Source organism: Camellia sinensis, chromosome 8, assembly GCF_055761805.1.
Source record: "Camellia sinensis isolate YWXY chromosome 8, ASM5576180v1, whole genome shotgun sequence".
Lineage (NCBI taxonomy): Eukaryota > Viridiplantae > Streptophyta > Magnoliopsida > Ericales > Theaceae > Camellia > Camellia sinensis.
Genome location: NC_138968.1, coordinates 192357208 through 192377669, shown reverse-complemented (window position 1 = coordinate 192377669; position 20462 = coordinate 192357208). Strand labels below are relative to the sequence as shown.

Genomic DNA, 20462 nt, shown 5'->3' with positions numbered 1-20462 from the left:
GTGAATCTCCTGGCCTGCAGTTCCATCCGACTTTGCCTTGCAAAAGAGGAGAAGTATGCCTTTATAGAATATGATATTGCGAAGAAGCTTTGGAAGGCGCTGGAAGATAAGTTCATGACAAAGAGCATTGAGAACCGGCTCTACTTGAGGAAGAGATTGTTTCGTTTCGACTACATTAAAGGTATTTCGATGAACGAACACCTAAATAACTTCAACAAAATTATTACGGATTTGAAGAATTTGGATGATCAAGTTGGTGATGAAGACAAAGCACTGTTATTGTTAAATTCCTTGCCTGACTCGTATGATCATCTCACTACTACTTTACTGTACGGTAAAAAGAAGATCAAGTATATTGATGTTGCAAACGCCTTGGTGAACAATGAGTTCAGAAGGAAAGATAAGTCTGCAAACAGGGACTCAACATCCGAGGCATTAACAGTCAGAGGCAGAACAAATAACAGAAGAAATACAGGGCGAGGAAAGTCTCGCTCAAAATCCAGGGGGAAACCTTCAGACAAAAGGCGTCTTGCAAAAGACGAGTGTGCAGCTTGTCGCGAGAAGGGACATTGGGCAAAAGATTGTCCAAATAAAGACAAGACAGAAGAGAAGGTAAATATTGCACGAGATGGAGATAATGATGAAAGAGGAGCCTTCACAGTTTCATCATATGGCCAGTCGGATGAATGGATAATAGATTCCGGATGTTCATTCCATATGTGTCCTAACAAGCAGTGGTTCTCGAGCTTACGAGAGTTCGATGGAGGAGTTGTGCTGATGGGCAACGACCAAGCTTGCCAGACAAAGGGGATTGGAACAATTAAACTGAAGATCCATGATGGAACAATCAGAATTCTTGAAGATGCACGGTATGTACCAGATCTAACCAAGAATCTCATCTCAGTAGGAGTTTTAGACTCCAAAGGTTACAGAGTAACCATGGAAGGTGGAGTCCTTAAAGTTGTTCGAGAAGCATTGGTTGCAATGAAGGGTACTCGACAAGGAAATTTATATTTCCTAGATGGCTCTACAGTCACAGGGAGAGTGGCTGTCTCCACCAGTTCCAGCTCAGAAGATGATGCATCAGACACTTCTAAACTTTGGCACATGCGCCTAGGGCATGTCGGTGAGAAGGCTTTACAAGGGTTGGTAAAGCAAGGCCTGTTGAAAGGCGCCAAGACGGGGAAGCTTGAGTTCTGTGAGCATTGTGTATTGGGCAAGCAAACAAGAATCAAGTTTGGTACTGCAATTCACCGTACCAAAGGGATTCTAGCCTACGTCCACACCGACGTATGGGGTCCTTCCAAGACTGCTTCGTTGGGAGGTAAACACTACTTTGTGTCGTTCATTGATGATTTCTCTAGAAGAGTTTGGATTTATACAATGAAACACAAAGATGAAGTCCTAGACATCTTTCTTACGTGGAAGAAGATAATTGAGACCCAGACAGGCAGACGGATCAAGAAGCTTAGATCTGACAATGGTGGAGAATATACATCAGATACCTTCTTTAAGGTTTGCCAGAATGCAGGGATAGTAAGACATTTCACAGTTCCTGGAACACCGCAGCAGAATGGAGTTGCAGAACGCATGAACCGCACTTTGGTGGAGAAAGTCCAGTGTATGCTGTCACAGTCTGGATTGAGCAAGGCATTTTGGGGCGAGGCATTGAACTATGCTCGTCATCTTGTTAACAGACTACCTACTGCAACATTAGATGGGAAGACTCCCATGGAGGTATGGTCAGGAGTCCCAGTTACTGATTACGATCAGTTACGTATCTTTGGATGTCCAGCATATTTTCATGTTACAGAATCTAAGTTGGATCCAAGAGCCAAGAAAGCCATCTTCTTGGGCTTCGGTGACGGTGTCAAGGGATACAGACTGTGGTGCCCTGAATCAAAGAACGTTCTCATCAGAAGAGACGTTACCTTTGATGAGTCTGTAATGCTGAAGCAACCAGATCGTCAACAGAATGAGGAAGCATTGAAGAAGTCAGTGCAGGTGGAGTTTGAGACTCCAGCAAAGACTAGTCAGCCAATCAACCATCCTGAAGAAGTCTCAGAGGATAGCTCTGAAGAGAGTTCAGATGAAAATGAAGATCCAGAGGCTCCGCAACAATCAGAACCCATTGCAATCAGGAAAGGAAAAAAGGTTACTAAGCAACCTAGTTGGATGACCGATATGGTAGCCTATGCACTTCCAATCATTGAAGACAATGTTCCTTGCGCTTTCAAAGAAGCCGTGCATAATGCAGAAAGTGTCAAATGGAAGGAGGCTATGGATGAAGAGATCGGGTCACTTCACAAGAACCAGACTTGGGAGTTGGTGCAACTTCCAAAAGGCAAGAAAGCAATTGGGTGTAAGTGGGTTTACACCAAGAAGGAAGGCATTCCAGGCAGAGACAACATCAGATTCAAAGCTAGATTGGTAGCTAAAGGCTATGCTCAGAAGGAAGGAATAGACTACAATGAGGTATTCTCACCTGTTGTGAAGCACACGTCTATTCGCATCTTGTTAGCTTTGGTTGCACAGTTTGATCTCGAGCTCGCCCAACTCGACGTCAAAACTGCCTTCTTACATGGAGATCTTGAAGAGGAGATATACATGTCCCAGCCAGATGGTTTCAAAATTGCTAGAAAAGAGAATTGGGCCTGTAAGCTGAACAAATCGTTGTACGGATTGAAGCAATCCCCGAGACAGTGGTACAAGCGATTTGATCGGTTCATGATGGAGACAGAATACACAAGAAGTCCATTTGATCATTGTGTATATTTTCGTAAGCTTCCCGACGGTTCCTTCATCTATTTGCTCTTATATGTAGATGATATGCTGATTGCATCTACGAGCAAGGTGGAGATTGACAAACTCAAGGCACAGTTAGCAAGGGAGTTTGAAATGAAGGATTTGGGAGAAGCAAAGAAAGTTCTTGGCATGGAGATCAAGAGAGACAGGAAGAAGGGCACGGTTTGTCTGACACAAACCCAGTATCTGAAAAAAGTGTTAGACAGATTTGGCATCAATGGAAAAACCAAAGCTGTAAGTACACCATTGGCCCCTCATTTCAAGCTTAGTGCTTCGTTGTCTCCACGCACAGAAGAAGAACAGAAGCATATGGCACAGGTTCCATATACAAATGCAGTTGGTGCATTAATGTATGCTATGGTTTGTACACGGCCTGACATCTCGCATGCTGTGAGTATGGTAAGCAGGTATATGCATGATCCAGGAAAAGATCACTGACAGGCAGTGAAATGGATCCTAAGGTACATACATGGCACGGTCAATCTGGGATTGAAGTTCGAGAGAGATAACCGACTCGGGCAGAATTTGGAAGGATATGTGGACTCAGATTATGCTGGTGACTTAGACAAACGCCGGTCAACAACAGGGTATTTATTTACGCTTGCTAAAGGGCCGGTAAGTTGGAGGTCAACGCTTCAGTCAACGGTGGCTTTGTCTACTACAAAGGCAGAGTACATGGCAGTGACGGAAGCCTTTAAGGAAGCTATTTGGCTACATGGGTTGATTGAAGACTTGAGAATTGTTCAGAAGCACGTTGAGGTGTTTTGTGACAGTCAGAGTGCCATTTGTTTGGCAAAGAACCAGGTTCATCATGCCCGCACCAAGCACATTGATGTCCGTTTCCATTTTATCCGAGAAATTGTGAATGAAGGGGATATTCTGCTTCAAAAGATTGGTACTGCAGATAATCCGGCTGATATGCTCACAAAGGTAGTTTCTGGGATCAAGTTCCAACATTGTTTGGACTTGGTCAACATCTCTCGGAACTGAGCACCTTCGGGTGCATGGCAGTGTTGATCGATCACTATGTTGGATAAGAGAATCCTCGCCAAGGTGGAGATTTGTTGAATATTGGTTACAGATTATTGCCGAACCATGGAAAGTGCCAGCCAGCTACATGGTGGGGAAGCCATGAGGCCATGTGAGTTGGCCATGAGGCCATGAGAAGCCATGTGAAGCTTCAATCTGTAAATCCACCGAAAGCACAACAATGGGCTGGCAGCCAGCTCATTTCAAAGGGTTCCTCTTGCATTTGTAATCTCTATATATAGAGAAGCTAAGGAGAGTTGAGATACTGCTGAGATAACAGAGAGCAAAGAGAGAGAGAGAATTACAGAGAGTGTTGTAATTCTTACCATTTTGTTCAATATAGTGAATCCGCTGCCCGTGGACGTAGGCGACTTGCCGAACCACGTTAAATCTTGTGTGTTATTGCTTGTTTGAGTTCCCTGGTGTGCCCCCGATCCGTAACAAAGAACACTTGCATCTCCATACTCACTGATTTACAAATCTCCCAAATTTTCTTCCATAGCAATTGTCCTTCAAAACTGCTCATATGGACATGGGCAACATCTTTAAAAACAAAAAAGAACTCAACATTTGCAACCAATATTTTAGTTATTCATTCAACAATATTCTCAAGCAACTCTTGTACAAGCATGACATGATACTACCACCAAATTAGAGGTTGTGCTTGCTTTTAAATTTGAAGAGAGCTTCAAATGCCGGTAGGAAAATATAGTGCTCTTATTTAGCTATGATCAAGATCAAGATAGAGACAACTGAACCAACTTGATAATTTGGCATTATTGCCACAAAGAAGAGCTTTCACAATTTTCTTACACCATAGAAAAGATTGAATCAAAGATTAAGAAGTTTCAAACTTTCTATTACATATCTATCGGAACTAGTATTTGAGTGTTTTTCTGCTTGGGCTGTATGAGGTGGAATTCTCATATACAGTTCTAAGAGGGGGTGTCTAACCTATCTCAAATTAAGAAGTGTGAACATACAGTGCTCATTGAAGCTGAAGCAATGCTTTCTCAGAGCTTGACTTCCACATCAACCCCGGCAGGAAGGTCAAGCTGCATCAAGGAATCAATTGTTTGGGCAGTCGGGTATAGAATAGCAATGAGGCGCTGATGAGTTCTGATCTCAAAATGGAACCTGGCATCTTTGTGGACATGTGGAGATTTAAGTACACAATAAATTCGCTTCTTGCTTGGTAACGGCACAGGACCCATGGTCTTTGCATTGGTAGTCCTTGCAGCATCCACTATATGCTTGCATGTATCCTCTATCAGTCGCACCCAATATGACCTAAGTTTAATCCTAATTTTCTGCTTCGGTGCCATCTGAGAATGGACAAAAAACATAATAAGATGACCGGAATGTCACTAAAACTACTGAATATTAAGAAAAAAATCTAAGAGATATATCTAATCGAAAATTCAGTTTCATTTAGTCATGAACGATTTACATGGACTTCCAAGATATTTGACTAAACAGATCGCCATCAAAAGCTTAAAAACAATTGACACTTATCCAATGCAAGACTATTTAATGACTAGTTATTCTTTTTCAAAAGGTTATCATATTGGGTTTGTGGAGCCTAATTAGTATTGTACACCTCACCATGAAGTTGCGAATCCAACTTGGCAGTTAGTTGGCACAGAGGTTGCAGGCGGCAGCCAGCCCGAAGGTGGGAGTTTGGGGGCTGTGAACCCTAACATATACATTGTTGTTTAAACAAGCAACCAATTTGTACTCTTTTCTTTTCTTTTTTCAATATAGTGAAGCTAGTGTGACTAATCTTGCCGAACCACGTATCTATAGACGTAATGCTTCTTTTATTTGTAATTGATTCTTCTTGCTACTGTGTATTTGGTTAATTCCTCAACACATCACCATTCTTCTATTCTTATCAAATGTAAAAAAATATGTAATCTATTTTTCATAAAATTTGAGAGACAAATGTCATTTAGAGCAAGAATCACAATCCCAGTGCAAATGGTTGTGGAGCTTATACCACCCAAATGGTTGTTTTGGGATCTATTCCTACATAAAAACATAATGTCATTTCTTCCTTTCAACTTTTCTCAGCAACCAAACAGAGCATAAAGGGAAAAAGATTACCTTCTCAGCATCGGCCCCAATACTGAGCGGCGACGAACCAGAATCCACCAATCCTCCAACCTGAACATCCCAAATTAACATTAATCTCCTCAAATTCAGAGAAACAGAGTATTTCATGACACTAAATTAGAAGAATTACAAACCTCAGGCGTAGAAGAGTCAGGACCATCTAGGATTTCTAGGGAATCCAAGACTTCAGGTGCAGCAAAAACCCTAATCGTAGATGATCGAGAGGGTTTTAGGGCTTTTAGCGGTGAAGCAGTAGAGGGCAAAGAGAGAAGAGAAAGCTCAGGCTTGACAACAATGGCGGAGAAATTGGATGATGAGGGTGATGGGAATGGCGGACGAATTGTAGCAGAAAGTGATGAAACAGCTATTGATTCTCTCTCTGGTATGCAACAGTTTCGCAGTGTTATCCAGATGTAAATTTCTTTTTCCCCTATTTCAATAATTTTTATAAAACAATTTATTTGGACCAAAAATAATATTTAGATAAATTATAAAATTTAAAAAAAACATATGAAGTCACATAAATTTGACATAATACATTAATTTTTTTTAATTTAAATTTAAATAGTAATACTATGTCCTATTTTTATTAGTAATTTATTAATCGTGTATATGAAATTAATGTTGTTATCTAATTTATGTTGAAATTTATATTTTTACTTTTATGTTTACCCAGGCTATGCATTATTTCCGTTACTTTTAATCTTATTAAAATGGAGGTTGTGTAATAATGTCAAATTTATGGTATTTATTATATATATATATATATATATATTTTTAAATTTAAGAGTGGTTAATGTAATTTATTAAAACTAAATTGAATATTATATGTTTTGTTAGGTCTAGTGAAAAAAATTTAAAACAAAAATGCTATAAATACTAATTTTTTTATCAAATACTTACGTGGATGTAGTAGGTCTCACACTTATGTAACTGTTTGATAAGAAAATTTATATTTCTAATACTGCTTCTTTTTTTTTTTTAAATGGCGGTGATTAGCTTGTCATGTCTCACAAAATATTTTCTAGTCAAAATAAGCATTTTTTTTCACATTTGATTTTTGTCATATATGGAAAAAATATTTAAAAATATGTTTTTTTGCTTAAATAAATAAAATGTATCTAAAATTCAAGAAGAAAAATCTCACGAGATTCAATGCAGCACTAAAATTTTAAACATGTATAATTTGGACAAATTTCATCTACAGTTTCTATAATTTGTTTATTATGTTGGTTTAATTTTTAAAATTTGTATAACTTTAATTTTATTTTTAAAATTTTCATGATATGTTAGTTTAGTCTAATTGAGAAATTATGTTTAGAAATTGAAGAGACAACATATTTCATTCACTCTTTTCAAAACTATTAAGAGCGTGACATACAATTTAAAATTACTCATTCTCTTTTAGATGCATCATTTTACTCTTAGTTTCTGTCTATGTTTTAGCAAGATATTATTACCGTCTAAATTTATAAATTGTAAAAAATTAAAAGTAAAATTGGTACAAATTACAAGAATGATGGATATAATTTGCCCAAAAATATAGTGAACATTGAAACTTAACAAATAAGACACAAAATCAATCTCGTGTTCCTGTGGGGAGAGATTCAAGAGAGTAAAAGTAAATTCATACAAATATGAATGTAATTACAAAACATTTTGAGAGTACTGCATGTTTCATGCTTTTGAGGAGGACCCTGCTACTAATTGTGCTCACCCCTGCATGCTTTATCACATAACAGAGTGACTTTTCACCTCCCCACAAAACACAACTGAAGTTAAAAAACCATAACCGTTATATAAATATGTATATACATAATATACAAGAATGTATATCTATCTATACTATTATGAAACAATAATTACGGTGGTATAGACAAAGCTGACGCTGTAACTGTTTAAACTATGACAAATCAAGATTCAAACTTTGGGAGATAAATACACATATAATTCCTAATTTTTTGAAGTTATTTTATTATTACTAATATAATATAAATAGGTGCAACCGCACCTCTATCCAGATGCTTGGAGTAATTTTTAACCTTATTTAACTTCTTTAAATTGTAATTATAAATCTAATTATTTCACTTTTGCACACCGTATAATGTGTGCCAACACTACTAGTATACAATAAAAATGTCTCTTGGAGTTCCATAACTACTCCTCAACAAACCATCTTTTTACACCACCACCGTCCTATATTTATTGCCTCCACTTCTTCCTCACCACCTTTGCACCTTAGTCCAACTCCATCAACTTTCAAATTCAAAGATACCCACAAAGAGAACATCAAAGGTTTGAGGAAATCAAGTTATGGGTTCACTTGTTGCAGGATTTTTGGTACTGTTTTTGGGAAGCATTGAAGTGGGCTCTGGAAAGAGCCAAGCCTACACCATGAATTACATTACTTGGGAGGATATGAAGGTGGATTTGCAGAAAGAGAGGTTGGATTTGACCGAGGAACAGAATCGAAGCCGAGTAATCGTTGTTGATCAGAATGGTAAGGGAGATTCAGTTACAATACAAGGTGCAGTTGATATTGTTCCTCTGCTCAATTCACAGAGAGTGAAAATTTACATTCATCCTGGAATCTACAGGTTTGTATGTATTTATGTCTATAAATGTGATTGTCATTGAGAATAAACTCCACAGTTAGCAATTTTTCTCTCTTTCCACTACAAGAATTAACACTTTTGGCAACAAAAAAATTGGTCGCTAAAAGTCTATTTTTGGTCGGCAAAAGTTATCCGCGACCAATTTTTTTTGTCGCTAGTTTGGTCGCCAATTGAGGGTCGGCAAAAGTAATTCGCGACCAAAATTTTCGTTGGTCGGGAAAAGTTACATTTGCCGACTAAATTTTTGGTCGCTAAATATTTATTTACTGCGACTAATCCATTTTGTCGCTAAAACATTTTGGTCGCAAAAAGTTGCCTTTTGCCGACCAAATTTTTTAGTCGCCAATTGTCACATTCCACGACCAAAATTAGTTTGGTCGCCAATTGTGACATTTCGCGACCAAAAATTTTGGTCTCCAATTGTGACATTTTGCGACCAAAATTAATTTGGTCGCCAATTGTGGCATTTCGCGACCAAAAATTTTGGTCGCCAATTATGACATTTCACGACCAAAATTAGTTTGGTCGCCAATTGTCACATTCCGCGACTAAAAATTTTGGTCGCCAATTGTCACATTTGGTCGCCAACATCCAACAAAATAAACCTGTAATTTATAATAATTCATCCAATTTATTCAATATAATTTGTAATTTGCAAAAATCATTCAAACCAACAAATAAATTGAATCATGAACATTCAACAAAATACATAGATCAACCATTTCTGAACCTGTTTAATTAAAATCAGCAACTATTATAAGTTTTCATCCATAAATAATTCCAAATTACATATTTCATCTAACATAAAAATTTAAGGCATAACAAATACTTGTTATTATGTTTAAAATTTTTATCCATGTACATCAACCGAAAAATATAACTAGTAGTCTACTAAATATTTTCTATACACACCCTTCCAAAAATATAACTACTAGTGTATCCAAAAATATAAGTACTAGTCTACCCTTTTTCTACCCATATCGAATCTCTAATCTCTTGGACTGATAGTCAGTGCAGTTTGAACAGGAAACAAGTTCTCTGTAAGTGCTGGATGCAGGAAACCATCCTTCCAAATCATACTTCTTTGCAGCTGCATCATTCAAAGCACCGGAAACAATAGCCACAATTTGATAGGATAGTTTTAGCTGCAATAGAGAGAATTATGTCATACTTGTAGGAAAGAAAAATGCATAATTAAATAGAGAAAAATCAATTCGTCATCAGCAGGAGCCCATATATAGGACCCTCGAAATATAGATATGGCGTCAAGTGGCAGACTTTTTAGCATTAACCAAACAAAACAACCAATTCCAAAATCACTCATCTTACATGACATTACAAAACCTGGCAAGATAATCTATATGAGTACTATAAGAAACATTATCAACTATCTCCAGATTAAAAAAAAATGAATATAACGAAGAAATAAAGCTGGTTTAAAGCTTGTAGTTTATGTTGCTCATATTGATTTCTTCTGCCTTCCTTCCTTAGCTGCTTGAGAAAAACGTCATCAACAATACATTCAATGATATCCGTGCATACCATAAATAACATGTTCAACTTGTTTGCCTCTTTCTTTTTCTTTTTTTTTCCTTTTTGATTAATTAAATCCGAAGCATGCATAAGTTAAAACTTTTATAAGTGAAGCATGTTTGCTTTTTAAAAATGAAGAATCCCAGGTTACATGGATAACTGAGAAACGTCAAGTACCTGAAGCAATTCCTTCTCATGAGAGGCCTTCCATTGTCGAAATTGCTCTGCCTCTTGTTTTATCTTATGCTGCAATTGAACCTACAAATGAAAGGGAAAATTAGTATGACGGATCCTAAAGTCATATCATAAATAACAGCTTCAGTGACAAAAATGGGGAACTCATTTCATACCAGTCGGAGAATTTGATGAGATCTGGAACTCGTTTCATTCAGAGAGGTCTCCCCTATTTGTCTTTGAGCTGCACGAACGCAATGCACTGAATAGACTTACAATATCATCCAAGAAAACAGGACTACTATGACCAATTGACGACACTTACCTTCACAAAAAGAGAGGAGCTCCTTTAGATGGTCCCAGTCCCTCAAAATCTCCTTTGTAAGTTTCTCGACAATGGCTCCTCTCTGCAGAAGAGAGAAGAGACCAGCTAAAGATGTTTGTGAAAATTCAGATTAATGTCATTTGTATTCACATCAAGTACAATATTCACCTCTGGATCATCAAGTAGCCTAAGTGGGCCACTATCTGGGCTTAGGAGGTCTTTGACAGCTTCATTGTAAATCTCAATTGCAGAGAATTTCAATACAAATTCTCTATCATTATGCTAGATGTTGAAAAACATACAGCAACATTGAGTAGGAATTCGTACAAGTGTAATTGATTTCAGAAAACAATATTGGGAAAAGAATGGCATTTTTAAAGTACCATATGTATGTAGTCAAATAAATCAGCTACAACATGTTCAGTAATGCCAGACATTGTGTATGTCTTTCCACTGTTCATATCTGTGGACAAAGGAAGTGAAGAAAGATAAATGAACAAAGTTGATTCATCATTAAATGCATGCCTTTTCTAATCCAATTTGTTTTAAATTTAAAGAGCAGGCATTTTCCATTTAAAGCTAAAGCAAAATCCAGTTGACAATTTGCTTACCAAAAATAAATAATAGTAGTAAGTCGACAGAATTTGTCATCACCTTATTCCAAATATACATCCATAATTAAGTGAATTAGAATTGCAACTTACACAAGTCCAGTTCCAGCAATGTCAAATTCTAGATGGGTGCAAGATCGATCAGAGGCAGCAGTATGAAGCTCCTTTTTCACAGCCACATTAGACCTTAATTCCAAGAAAAAATATTTGTTAGGTTACAGAAGCAAAAGCCTATAATTAACTGGCAACAGAAAAATTCAGGATTTAAAACATTCTTTTGGTACGTGCATGGATGTTGTGCATCATGAACAACATGACCATTTGACATACTCATGCTCTTGTCCAATATTGATGCATCTGTGCCGTCATGATATACCACACGATATTCCAACACAGCAGTGGTGTAAGGAGTTGCAACAGTTGAACTGTCATCATCCTTAAGCAACTGATCTAACTCTCGCCAAAGTAATTCCCGCCTACATTAGCAGCAGTAACTAAGCTTTTATTTCTATATATCTTAAAGAAGTTGCAAAAATATATATGCTATGAGTTCCAGGTAATGATTCATGTTCTTAATACCATGCAGCAAAGTCATCTTCCATGCATTGATCATCATCTCCAAGACCCACTGGAACAAGACGCTTTCCACCTGTAAATGATAAACATAATCATGAGCAAAACAGAAATAAACACTAATTCAAGGTAACAAGAGCACGATTGGAAGAGACAATGACACTTTACCCATCACCTAAAGGAATATAATTTCTCCATTAATATTTCAATAAGTCATCTTTTCACTCTTTGTTTATTTGCAAATGTAAAGCCCACTTCAATAGAGTTATATGGCATGGTACTCAATTCTCTTGGCAATCACAACAATGGGATGGATGTAAATTGGAGTATGTCCTAGAGTGAAGTCACTTACACAAACCTCCACACAACCAAACAAGACCTACATTTTTTTGACTAGCAACAAATTGTTTATTTCTGTACTATCTTAGCTATGAAAATAGTACAGTAAACATGTATATTTGCCTATGATAACAGAAATTACAAGAAACTGGGACTAAAATATTATTACAACGCATGTTTCAAACAGAAGGCAATAGCATGCATGGTTAGGACTAAATACAATGGTAACATTCAACAATTTATAGAGATGCAAGACACCACAATTTATCCAAAAAATTTAACGGTAATCAACAGAAGCAAATAAGTACTGCTATAACTTTTCCCATGTCCAATCCACAGTTTAGCATTCACTCCTCAAGTATAGTAACTTTTGTTCAAATTCCAACAAATTGACGCAAAAGGTCACTAGAGGAGAACAAAACAGGGATTCAAAACATACCCTCCTCATCAAGGACCTCATCCACGATCTTTGCTATCTATTTCCCAATAACACAACCACAAATACAAAATTTTAGTTAAGAATTACACTGCATACACACATAATATATACGTGAAATTGACCAAAACATGAAATGAAATGAAATCCAGACCTTGTTGAAATGCTCATATTGCCTGTTGCCAAGGCCAAACACTCCGTACGAAAGATTAAGCCATTTCTCTCTCCCTTTACCCTATAGGCAGTCATATAACACGCCATGAAACCCAAATCTCACTTGGTAGAAGAACCATAGTAACAATAAAAATTAGAAATTAATCAAAATTTACCTCTGAAAACCATTTATAGAACCTTGTAGAATTGTCAGTTGGCTCACCATCTCCATATCTATACCATAACAAACAAATAAATTAAATACAATGTTATATACCAACAATACACGAGTATGTATATATGTATGTATGTGATGTGAAGTAAAAACTCACGTAGCTAAAAAGAAAAATGCCACAGTTTCTTTCTTCAATTTCTCCTCATATTCTTCATCAGTGGCGGCATAATCATCCTATCAACCATTCATTCAATCAATAATCAACCCTAAAATTAAATTTTAAACAATTACATCAAAAAAAAAGGAGCAAAAAAAGTCAAACTCACCATATCAATTACTTTAAAGCTTGCCTTTTCGTATCTCGCTTTACCTTCCTCAGCAAGTGCCTGAAAAGTTGAAAAAAACAGCAATCGAATCAGTCAAAGTAATTCAATGAATCCCAACCTGTTTGAGGAAGTGGTGGTGGTGGTGAATATGAATTCATATATAAATATGATGATGATTCAGGTCCTGCCTAATGAGAAATCCTTGGATCACAACTTACAAACTGAATGAGAGGCGAAGATCTCTTCATATAATACATTTGAGTATTTGAATTCACTCCATATGAATCCCAAGCAGTTTGTGGAGGTGAGTTCAACCCATACGAACCCCAAGTTGTTTGAGGAGGTGAGTTGAGTATTTGAATTCACTCCAAATGAATCCCAAGCAGTTTGTGGAGGTGAGTTCAACCCATACGAACCCCAAGTTGTTTGAGGAGGTGAGCATACTCCATATGGTCCTTCACCCCAACCCATCTGAGGAGATGGGTTCACCCCACATGGCCCCCAACCTGTTTAAGGAAGTGGTGGTGGTGGTGAATACGAAGGTTCTTCTTTAATTTCTGGACTACGATGTATATGAATATGACCCCGTGAAGAACCCAGTTCAGAATCAAACCCAGAAGACAAATCCAATGGGGACTAAACTGGGTGTACCATTTTTTTAAAATAGAAAAAACAACGGGATCAAAAGGCTTATCACTTTTATTAGTTTCAGTGTCACCCCTGATTTGATTAAAATACACACGAAAATTATTGAGGCAAGAAACTTACAGTGCACTGCCCTGAAATGATTTTAGACACGTGACTTAGTTTGAGGTGTTTCTCCTCTTTCCCTGTGAACCATATTAGTACAGATTCATCCTGAAAGCAATAACACCACAGGTTCTAATTCTAAATAATTTTAGCAGTCAAACTCTACTTTCAGTGAATTGCAAATGAATGAAGTTATTGTTTGACAATAACACAACTAATGGCAGGTAATTGAGTATTAAAGTAAGCATATACATAAGACAATTATATATAGGAGGAAATATGTGTATCCTGTATTACATACAGTCAAAATGAAAATAAAACAACACAATTCATCAAGCATTCGCATTCAATTTTCTGACAAGCCAGTTTAGGGGGAGTGATTCAACAACCTATTTTGCAATTAGGCAAGGAAATAAGGTGTTAAATTGTGGGAGTGAAAGCACAACAAGTTCACATGACTTGTGAGCATAAATATTATTTGGCACGATAGAATGTGATTACCTATAGGTGCACCTATGTCATATATTTCCTGTAGTGATAGTTTTCCCCTGCATGCTGAGCACAGAAGTAAGGCAAAAATAAGCAATTAAAAAAATATCATAAAGTTCATACCCATTGCTAACAGAAGGGTCTAGGAGAGGTAATAAGAAAGCAACCATCTCCCCATTTAAATTATAAAATAAGAAAATCCATTCACAATAGATAGTTGTTATAGTCCATCGAAACAACCCACTTTAATGTAATGAAAAATCCAGTCCTTTGGACAGTGTAATTATTTTCTCAATACGAGTAAACAAAAAAAGCACCATTTTCCTTTAACTTGTCCCCAAAAAAAAAAAAAAAACATTTCCCTGTTTCCATCTCCTACACCACCATGCAAATCCGAAACCTAATTTATTGGCATGACAAGCTGATAGCCCATGCAAATGGAAAAGTAAATCTAAATATCCTTGGCTGAACTGCAATAAAGCAAGAGATGATCCACAAGTTCTTAATAAAAAAAAATTTGATCAAAAAAGAAAAGTTTGGTCAAGTTCCACCAATTCTTAATTACACTAACAAATAAAACATTTATTCAAAATCATCCAAATCATCTAGACATTTATCCACAACTCACTCAGCCCACATGGTACTCTCGGTAGCCAAACATCTAAATCAAGCCACCATCTAAACAGTGTAATCCACATTAGAAAAGAACCACGCATTTATATGAAAAAGACCAGAATCAAACCTATAAAATGATAATATAAAGAAGTGATGTAGAAATAAAACTCTCCAAAAGCCAAACATCATTAATTTGCCCAAGAATGTTATCAAAACAAATTGCATGACCATCTCTCACTTTGCCATTAGATTACCTGCAATATGAGGTTCCAGTACATATCCCACCCTCCTGACCACACAACACACTGACAACTCAGTTGTTATTATTAATTGCAATGGATTATATCTAGAAACTGATTGATGAACTTTTCACCCTCCACTCTCCTATAAAAGAATGTTGCAGAAAATGCCCATAGACTACCACCTAAAGTCACGGTCTACAAGTATAACAAGAATTTGAATAAAGAACATAAAGAAACACTAGCCGATAATGATACAACTTACAAGTTCACAAATCAAATCTAGTGGAGCTATTCATAGTGGAAAACCAGCACCATTTGTTTTCTTTTTTTCACAACAACTTAGAAAAGTGCCATCGCGGAGGTTGAAAAAGCTAGGTACTTCCTAAAATTCATATCCACTGCTATTTCTGTTTTTTAACATTGCGATCTCAAATTTCTCATGCAATATAACATAATTGTAATCCCAAATTTTCGACATTGCACACAGTTAAAAAAAAATTAAAAAAAAAAACTAAAAATCAATTACTATCCCAATCCTTTCTGAATCACAAACATTTCAAGACTGCATTCCCATTAAAGACATGTATTACAGGACAATGATAATGCAATTCAGATCTGTAATATACAACGTTGAATTCATCACAAACGAAGATCGAAATACATAAGAAATGGCATACATAACCAGATTTGCCATCAATTATCACCGATCGATACATATCCAATGAATTTGCAGAAAATGAATTCACGCGAATTCGTGCATTGATATAAATAACACGATAGTGTACACACACACAGAGAGAGAGAGAGAGAGAGAGAGAGAGAGAGAGAGAGAGAGAGAGAGCAGTGGAGGTGATTGAAGTTACCGGGTTCAGATCCCTGAGAAAGGAAGAAGAATTTACAGAAACCAAACGCAGCTACTCTCTTTGTTATGTTATGCGCCTCTCACAGGCTAATTTGGCACCAAATATAACAGGGACCTGTTTCAATGTCGTTGGGTACCCAAAATCATCGTATTTACTAAAGCTGATGATGATGATGGTGGCTGTGGTGGTGGAAACCCTAGACTTCGGTGACCCAATCGAAGCACAGTGTCGCGATTCACAATCGGAAACCCTACCTTGCGAGTGGGAGGATTGCGACTTGAAGACACTGAGAGAGAATGGGGGAGAGGCAGAAATCGAGGCCAGCGTCGGGAGCGAGCGCAAGAGGGAGGGTAGGAAAGAAGAACAGAGAGGGAGAGAGAGACAGAGAGGGAATGGGAGGAGACGAGTTAAACAATGCATCAACAGTGTGTGAAGTAGAAAATTACCCCAATCTGGAATTATTTTTCTGAAATTCAATTCCTGCCCCGTTTTAAATTTCCCCCCAAACTTTTGGCGACCAAACTCTCAAATTAGTCGCAAAAATAGGTTCTTTTGCCGACAAATTTTTTTAGTCGCCAAATCTCAATCAACGGCGACTAAAATATTAGTCGCTAAAAATACTAATTTGGCGACTAATTTTTTTTGGTTGCTGAAAATAAGTTTTTCGCGACCAAATTTTTGGTCGCCAAAAAATATGTGACCTTCCGCGACCAAATTTGTAGTTGGTCGGCAAAAGTATACCACTTTCTGCAACCAACATATTTTTTGGTCGCCAAAATATAACCTTCTGCGACCAATAAAATTTGGTCGCCAAAATTAATGATCATTCGCGACTAATTAATATTTGGTCGCCAAACGTCATTTTTTTGCGACCAAAATTTTTTTGGTCGGTAAAAGTGGTCGCAAAATGTGTAAATTCTTGTAGTGTTCTATGGTGATTTCTCTTCTATTTCTATTCTTTCTTTGGTTGATAAATGTGGGGTTGTATTGGGAAGATGGGGACTCGAAAAGTGGGGACGTGGGTATTGGAAGTTATGGAATATCCATTCTAATTTCTATATATTGATTTTGAACCTACCTTCAATATTTAATTTTTTTTGTAATTATTATCTTCGCATAAGAGTGTTTGTAAGTTATTTAAGAATTTTAAACAAGGGAAAATGTATTTCACCATTTTATATTTTAATTTTTTTTGTCACTCATATTTATGAAATAAATAACATCTATAAGATTGATCATATATATAAAAAATTAAAAAAAAAAAAGAAAAAATAGAACCCATTATATGACATGGAGACACAAAAAAGGCTAATAGTTCGAGTGAATTGTTTGGATTATATATAGGATCTTGTTTTTGTTCAAATTGAAAGAAGTCTAATTTGGTTATGTTGGGTTTGTGAGGCCTAAGGCGGGTCTCATGTTCTTATTATTTTGTAAATTTCTGTGTAGGACATTTATTTAAAAATCACATTTATTCAATAATTGAAATTATATAATTTCAGCATATTTGTTTTTAAAAAATAATGAATGGTCTATTGTAAATTAATTATTTTTTTTTTTTCAGTCATATGTGATGACTACCTTTTGTGATCCTTTCATTTAAACTAAAACATGACAAATGATTTCAAAAATACCACTATCTTTTTCTTTTCTTTTCTTTTTTTTTAATTTTGTAATGTTATGCTGATGATTTTATTTTATTTTTTAAAATTATATTTGTGTACCATTTTCCATCATCATAGCTTCTTGTGTTTCTACATATATACATATAAAGATCTCAAAATACTTGAATTAAATTACAATGGAGAGAAAAGGTGTTTGTTCCAAACTCCAAGCCTTACATTTCATTCATTGGAGATGAAAATCAAACTTCTGAAACCATTATCACTTGGAATGATAAAGCTTCTGATAAAGACAATAATGGATGTCAATTAGGGACCTCTAGATCAGCTTCTGTCACTATATAATCTGATTTCTTTTGCGCAACCGGTATCACCTTTGAGGTACAAACTTATTGTTGGAACAATCTTCTATGTAAATAAAATAACTTGAAATAAATTCAAACAAAATAAATAAATAACATACCAGATTTATTTTGTCGAATCAAATAAAAATTACAAGACCAAGTCGAGTGTGTGACACTCTGTCCTTAAGACAGATTCGCCCCGCTACGGTACTTACGGTTGAGTGGCGTCTATCTCCCAAGATACAATGATCTTCACAAATTGTAGTAGTACTCCAAACAATTTGTTCGGCGAACTAGAACCTTGTGTTCTTACTCTCTGAATTTTATTCTAAAACTAAAATGAAGAAAAATGCACACAATAAAATCTGGACAGCAATAAGACCGTTTCAGACTGAATTCTCCGAGGGTCTAGACTGCAGAAAACATGGCAGTATATATAGGCAAAATTACACAGCCCGAATAGGCGCTACAAGGCTGAACAGGTGCAATAAGTGTAACGGATACTATTTTGAAAATTTCAAACAGATTCATAGTAGTTTATAAAAACCGAATCTGTCCGTTAGCAACTTTTGGAATCAGCTTTACCACACGAATTTGGAAAAACAACCATTGGTTTGACCAAGTCAAATAAACTTAACCAAAACAAAGAAACAAAAGGCACTTATTATGTAAACTATTTGAAATATATATAAAAATATATAAATCAAATTAAATAGTTTAATAAATAAATAAAAAGAGGTACAAATTTTAGGAAACCACTTAGGAACCTAAAAAATTAAATTTAGAATTTAAATTAAATTCCCACAATTACAAACTTTAAGAAACCACTCAGGAATCTAAAATTTGAATTTAGATTTAAATTAAATTTCCACACTAATTTTTATTGAAAAAATTCAAAAGAATTTTATGTAGAAAATTAATGTTAGACCTGAAAACAACGTCATCTTCCCATTCACTCATAAATGGTTTTGACGTTCCGTCTTCACCGTGTGACTTACCACGCGGCAAGAAACACTTCACCTCTTCGGACCCACCCTAAAAGGTGTTTGGGGTCCAACCAAAATGGGCTCAAAATTAGCCAACAAAAAAACCTATATAAAACCATTTTTCCAACACTCATATCTATTTTTGTTTTTATATTTTTTAAAACAAAAACCCCAAAACACAACAATTCTCATCAATGATGTGGTATGCTAGAACTCAGTGGTTGCGGTCCCTAGAGCCTATGGAATGCAAGCTGTAGCATTAAGGTTAGCCGCCGATAAAGCCATGTTGTACAAAGTTAGGGTCTTGGGGACACAAGACACACTTCTAGACGATTACGGATCACATTATTTTTTTCAGTGCTACATTCAAGGTTCTGTTGATTTCATATTTGGTAGATCTCGATCACTCTATCAGGTATCATTCAAATCCTCACTACCTGTATATGATAATCATATGTCCAATATGTTTCTTGATAATGATTTGTAGAATTGGATTTCTTGAACTAGGACTGTGTTCTTCACTCAACAGCTGAAAGATTTAGAGCAATTGCAGCTCATCATAGAGATTCACAATATGATGATACAGGGTTCTCTTTTGTAAATTGCACAATTAATGGATCAGGAATTGTCTACCTGGGAAGAGCTTGGGAAAATTACTCGCGAGTAATATACTCATACTGTGATATCGACAATATAATAACTCCATTCGGGTGGAGCGATTGGAATCAACCATCTAGGCAAAAGTATGAATCTTTTCTTATTAAAGAAAACAGAAAATGAAAAACGGAAATGTTTTAAACTATTTAAAACTTTGAAATATAATTCGAGTTTGCAATTACAGGACTGTAATGTTTGGAGAATACCATTGTAGAGGGAGAGGAGCAGATAGAAGAAACAGAGTGCCATGGTCAATGTCTCTGAATTATGAGGAAGTAAAACCATATTTGAATGTGGCATTTGTAGCTGGAGAGCAATGGTTGAGACTATAGTAGTACTATTTTCATATATTTATACAATCATGTATATTGAGGTTCGGTTATTTTGGGCATTTTTATTTATTTATGCTTATATTAAATGACAAAATAGTCCTTAGCACAAAAAATTTGATCACTTCGTGTTTTGAATTTGTGTATTGTTTGAATGTGATTGTATGTATGAGAGTGAATTGTTGTATTGTTTATAGGGTGTTTTTGGTGACCATTTGTGAAGTTGCAAAGGTGGCCATACTGTGACCCTGTTTTGGTGGTGCCATGTTGTGCACTTGAGAGTGGAAGTAATAAAAAGTGTTTCATTATAGATATTAGATATTGGATATTGGGATAAGAGTAAATATGACATTTTA

The 20462-nt window shown here is 36.0% G+C and overlaps 1 protein-coding gene, 1 long non-coding RNA gene and 2 pseudogenes across 3 annotated transcripts; 1 reads left to right on the top strand and 3 right to left on the bottom strand.

Annotated features, from left to right (window-relative positions):
* Positions 1–4579: 4579 nt before the first annotated feature.
* LOC114305279 (small ribosomal subunit protein uS10c pseudogene) lies at positions 4580–6395 on the bottom strand (annotated as a pseudogene). The gene is made up of 3 exons (XR_014339246.1): positions 6084–6395; positions 5941–6000; positions 4580–5159 (listed from the first exon to the last, which is right to left on the bottom strand). The product of XR_014339246.1 is annotated as a small ribosomal subunit protein uS10c pseudogene (transcript).
* Positions 6396–8309: 1914 nt separating this feature from the next.
* On the top strand, positions 8310–20159 carry LOC114318977 (pectinesterase QRT1-like; annotated as a pseudogene).
* LOC145796774 (uncharacterized) lies at positions 9362–11052 on the bottom strand. The gene is made up of 5 exons (XR_014337286.1): positions 10980–11052; positions 10597–10878; positions 10448–10515; positions 10275–10355; positions 9362–9709 (listed from the first exon to the last, which is right to left on the bottom strand). It is a non-coding gene; the product is annotated as an uncharacterized LOC145796774 (long non-coding RNA).
* Positions 11738–13287, bottom strand: LOC114259571 (NADPH--cytochrome P450 reductase 1-like). Its single transcript, XM_082881921.1, has 6 exons — positions 13210–13287; positions 13041–13117; positions 12885–12942; positions 12710–12790; positions 12559–12595; positions 11738–11856 (listed from the first exon to the last, which is right to left on the bottom strand). The coding sequence occupies exons 1-6, from the start codon at positions 13210–13212 to the stop codon at positions 11780–11782; spliced, it is 333 nt and encodes a 110-aa protein (XP_082738047.1). The 5' UTR covers positions 13213–13287; the 3' UTR covers positions 11738–11779.
* Positions 20160–20462: the final 303 nt, after the last annotated feature.

Bases quoted from the DNA above. Each gene is read 5' to 3' on its own strand.
- LOC114259571 (XM_082881921.1), bottom strand. The intron at 12,943-13,040 runs GTGAGTTTTTAC...GTTATGGTATAG, and splicing joins GCATTTTTCTTTTTAGCTAC to ATATGGAGATGGTGAGCCAA. The intron at 12,596-12,709 runs GTCTGGATTTCA...ATTGGGAAATAG, and splicing joins AATATGAGCATTTCAACAAG to ATAGCAAAGATCGTGGATGA.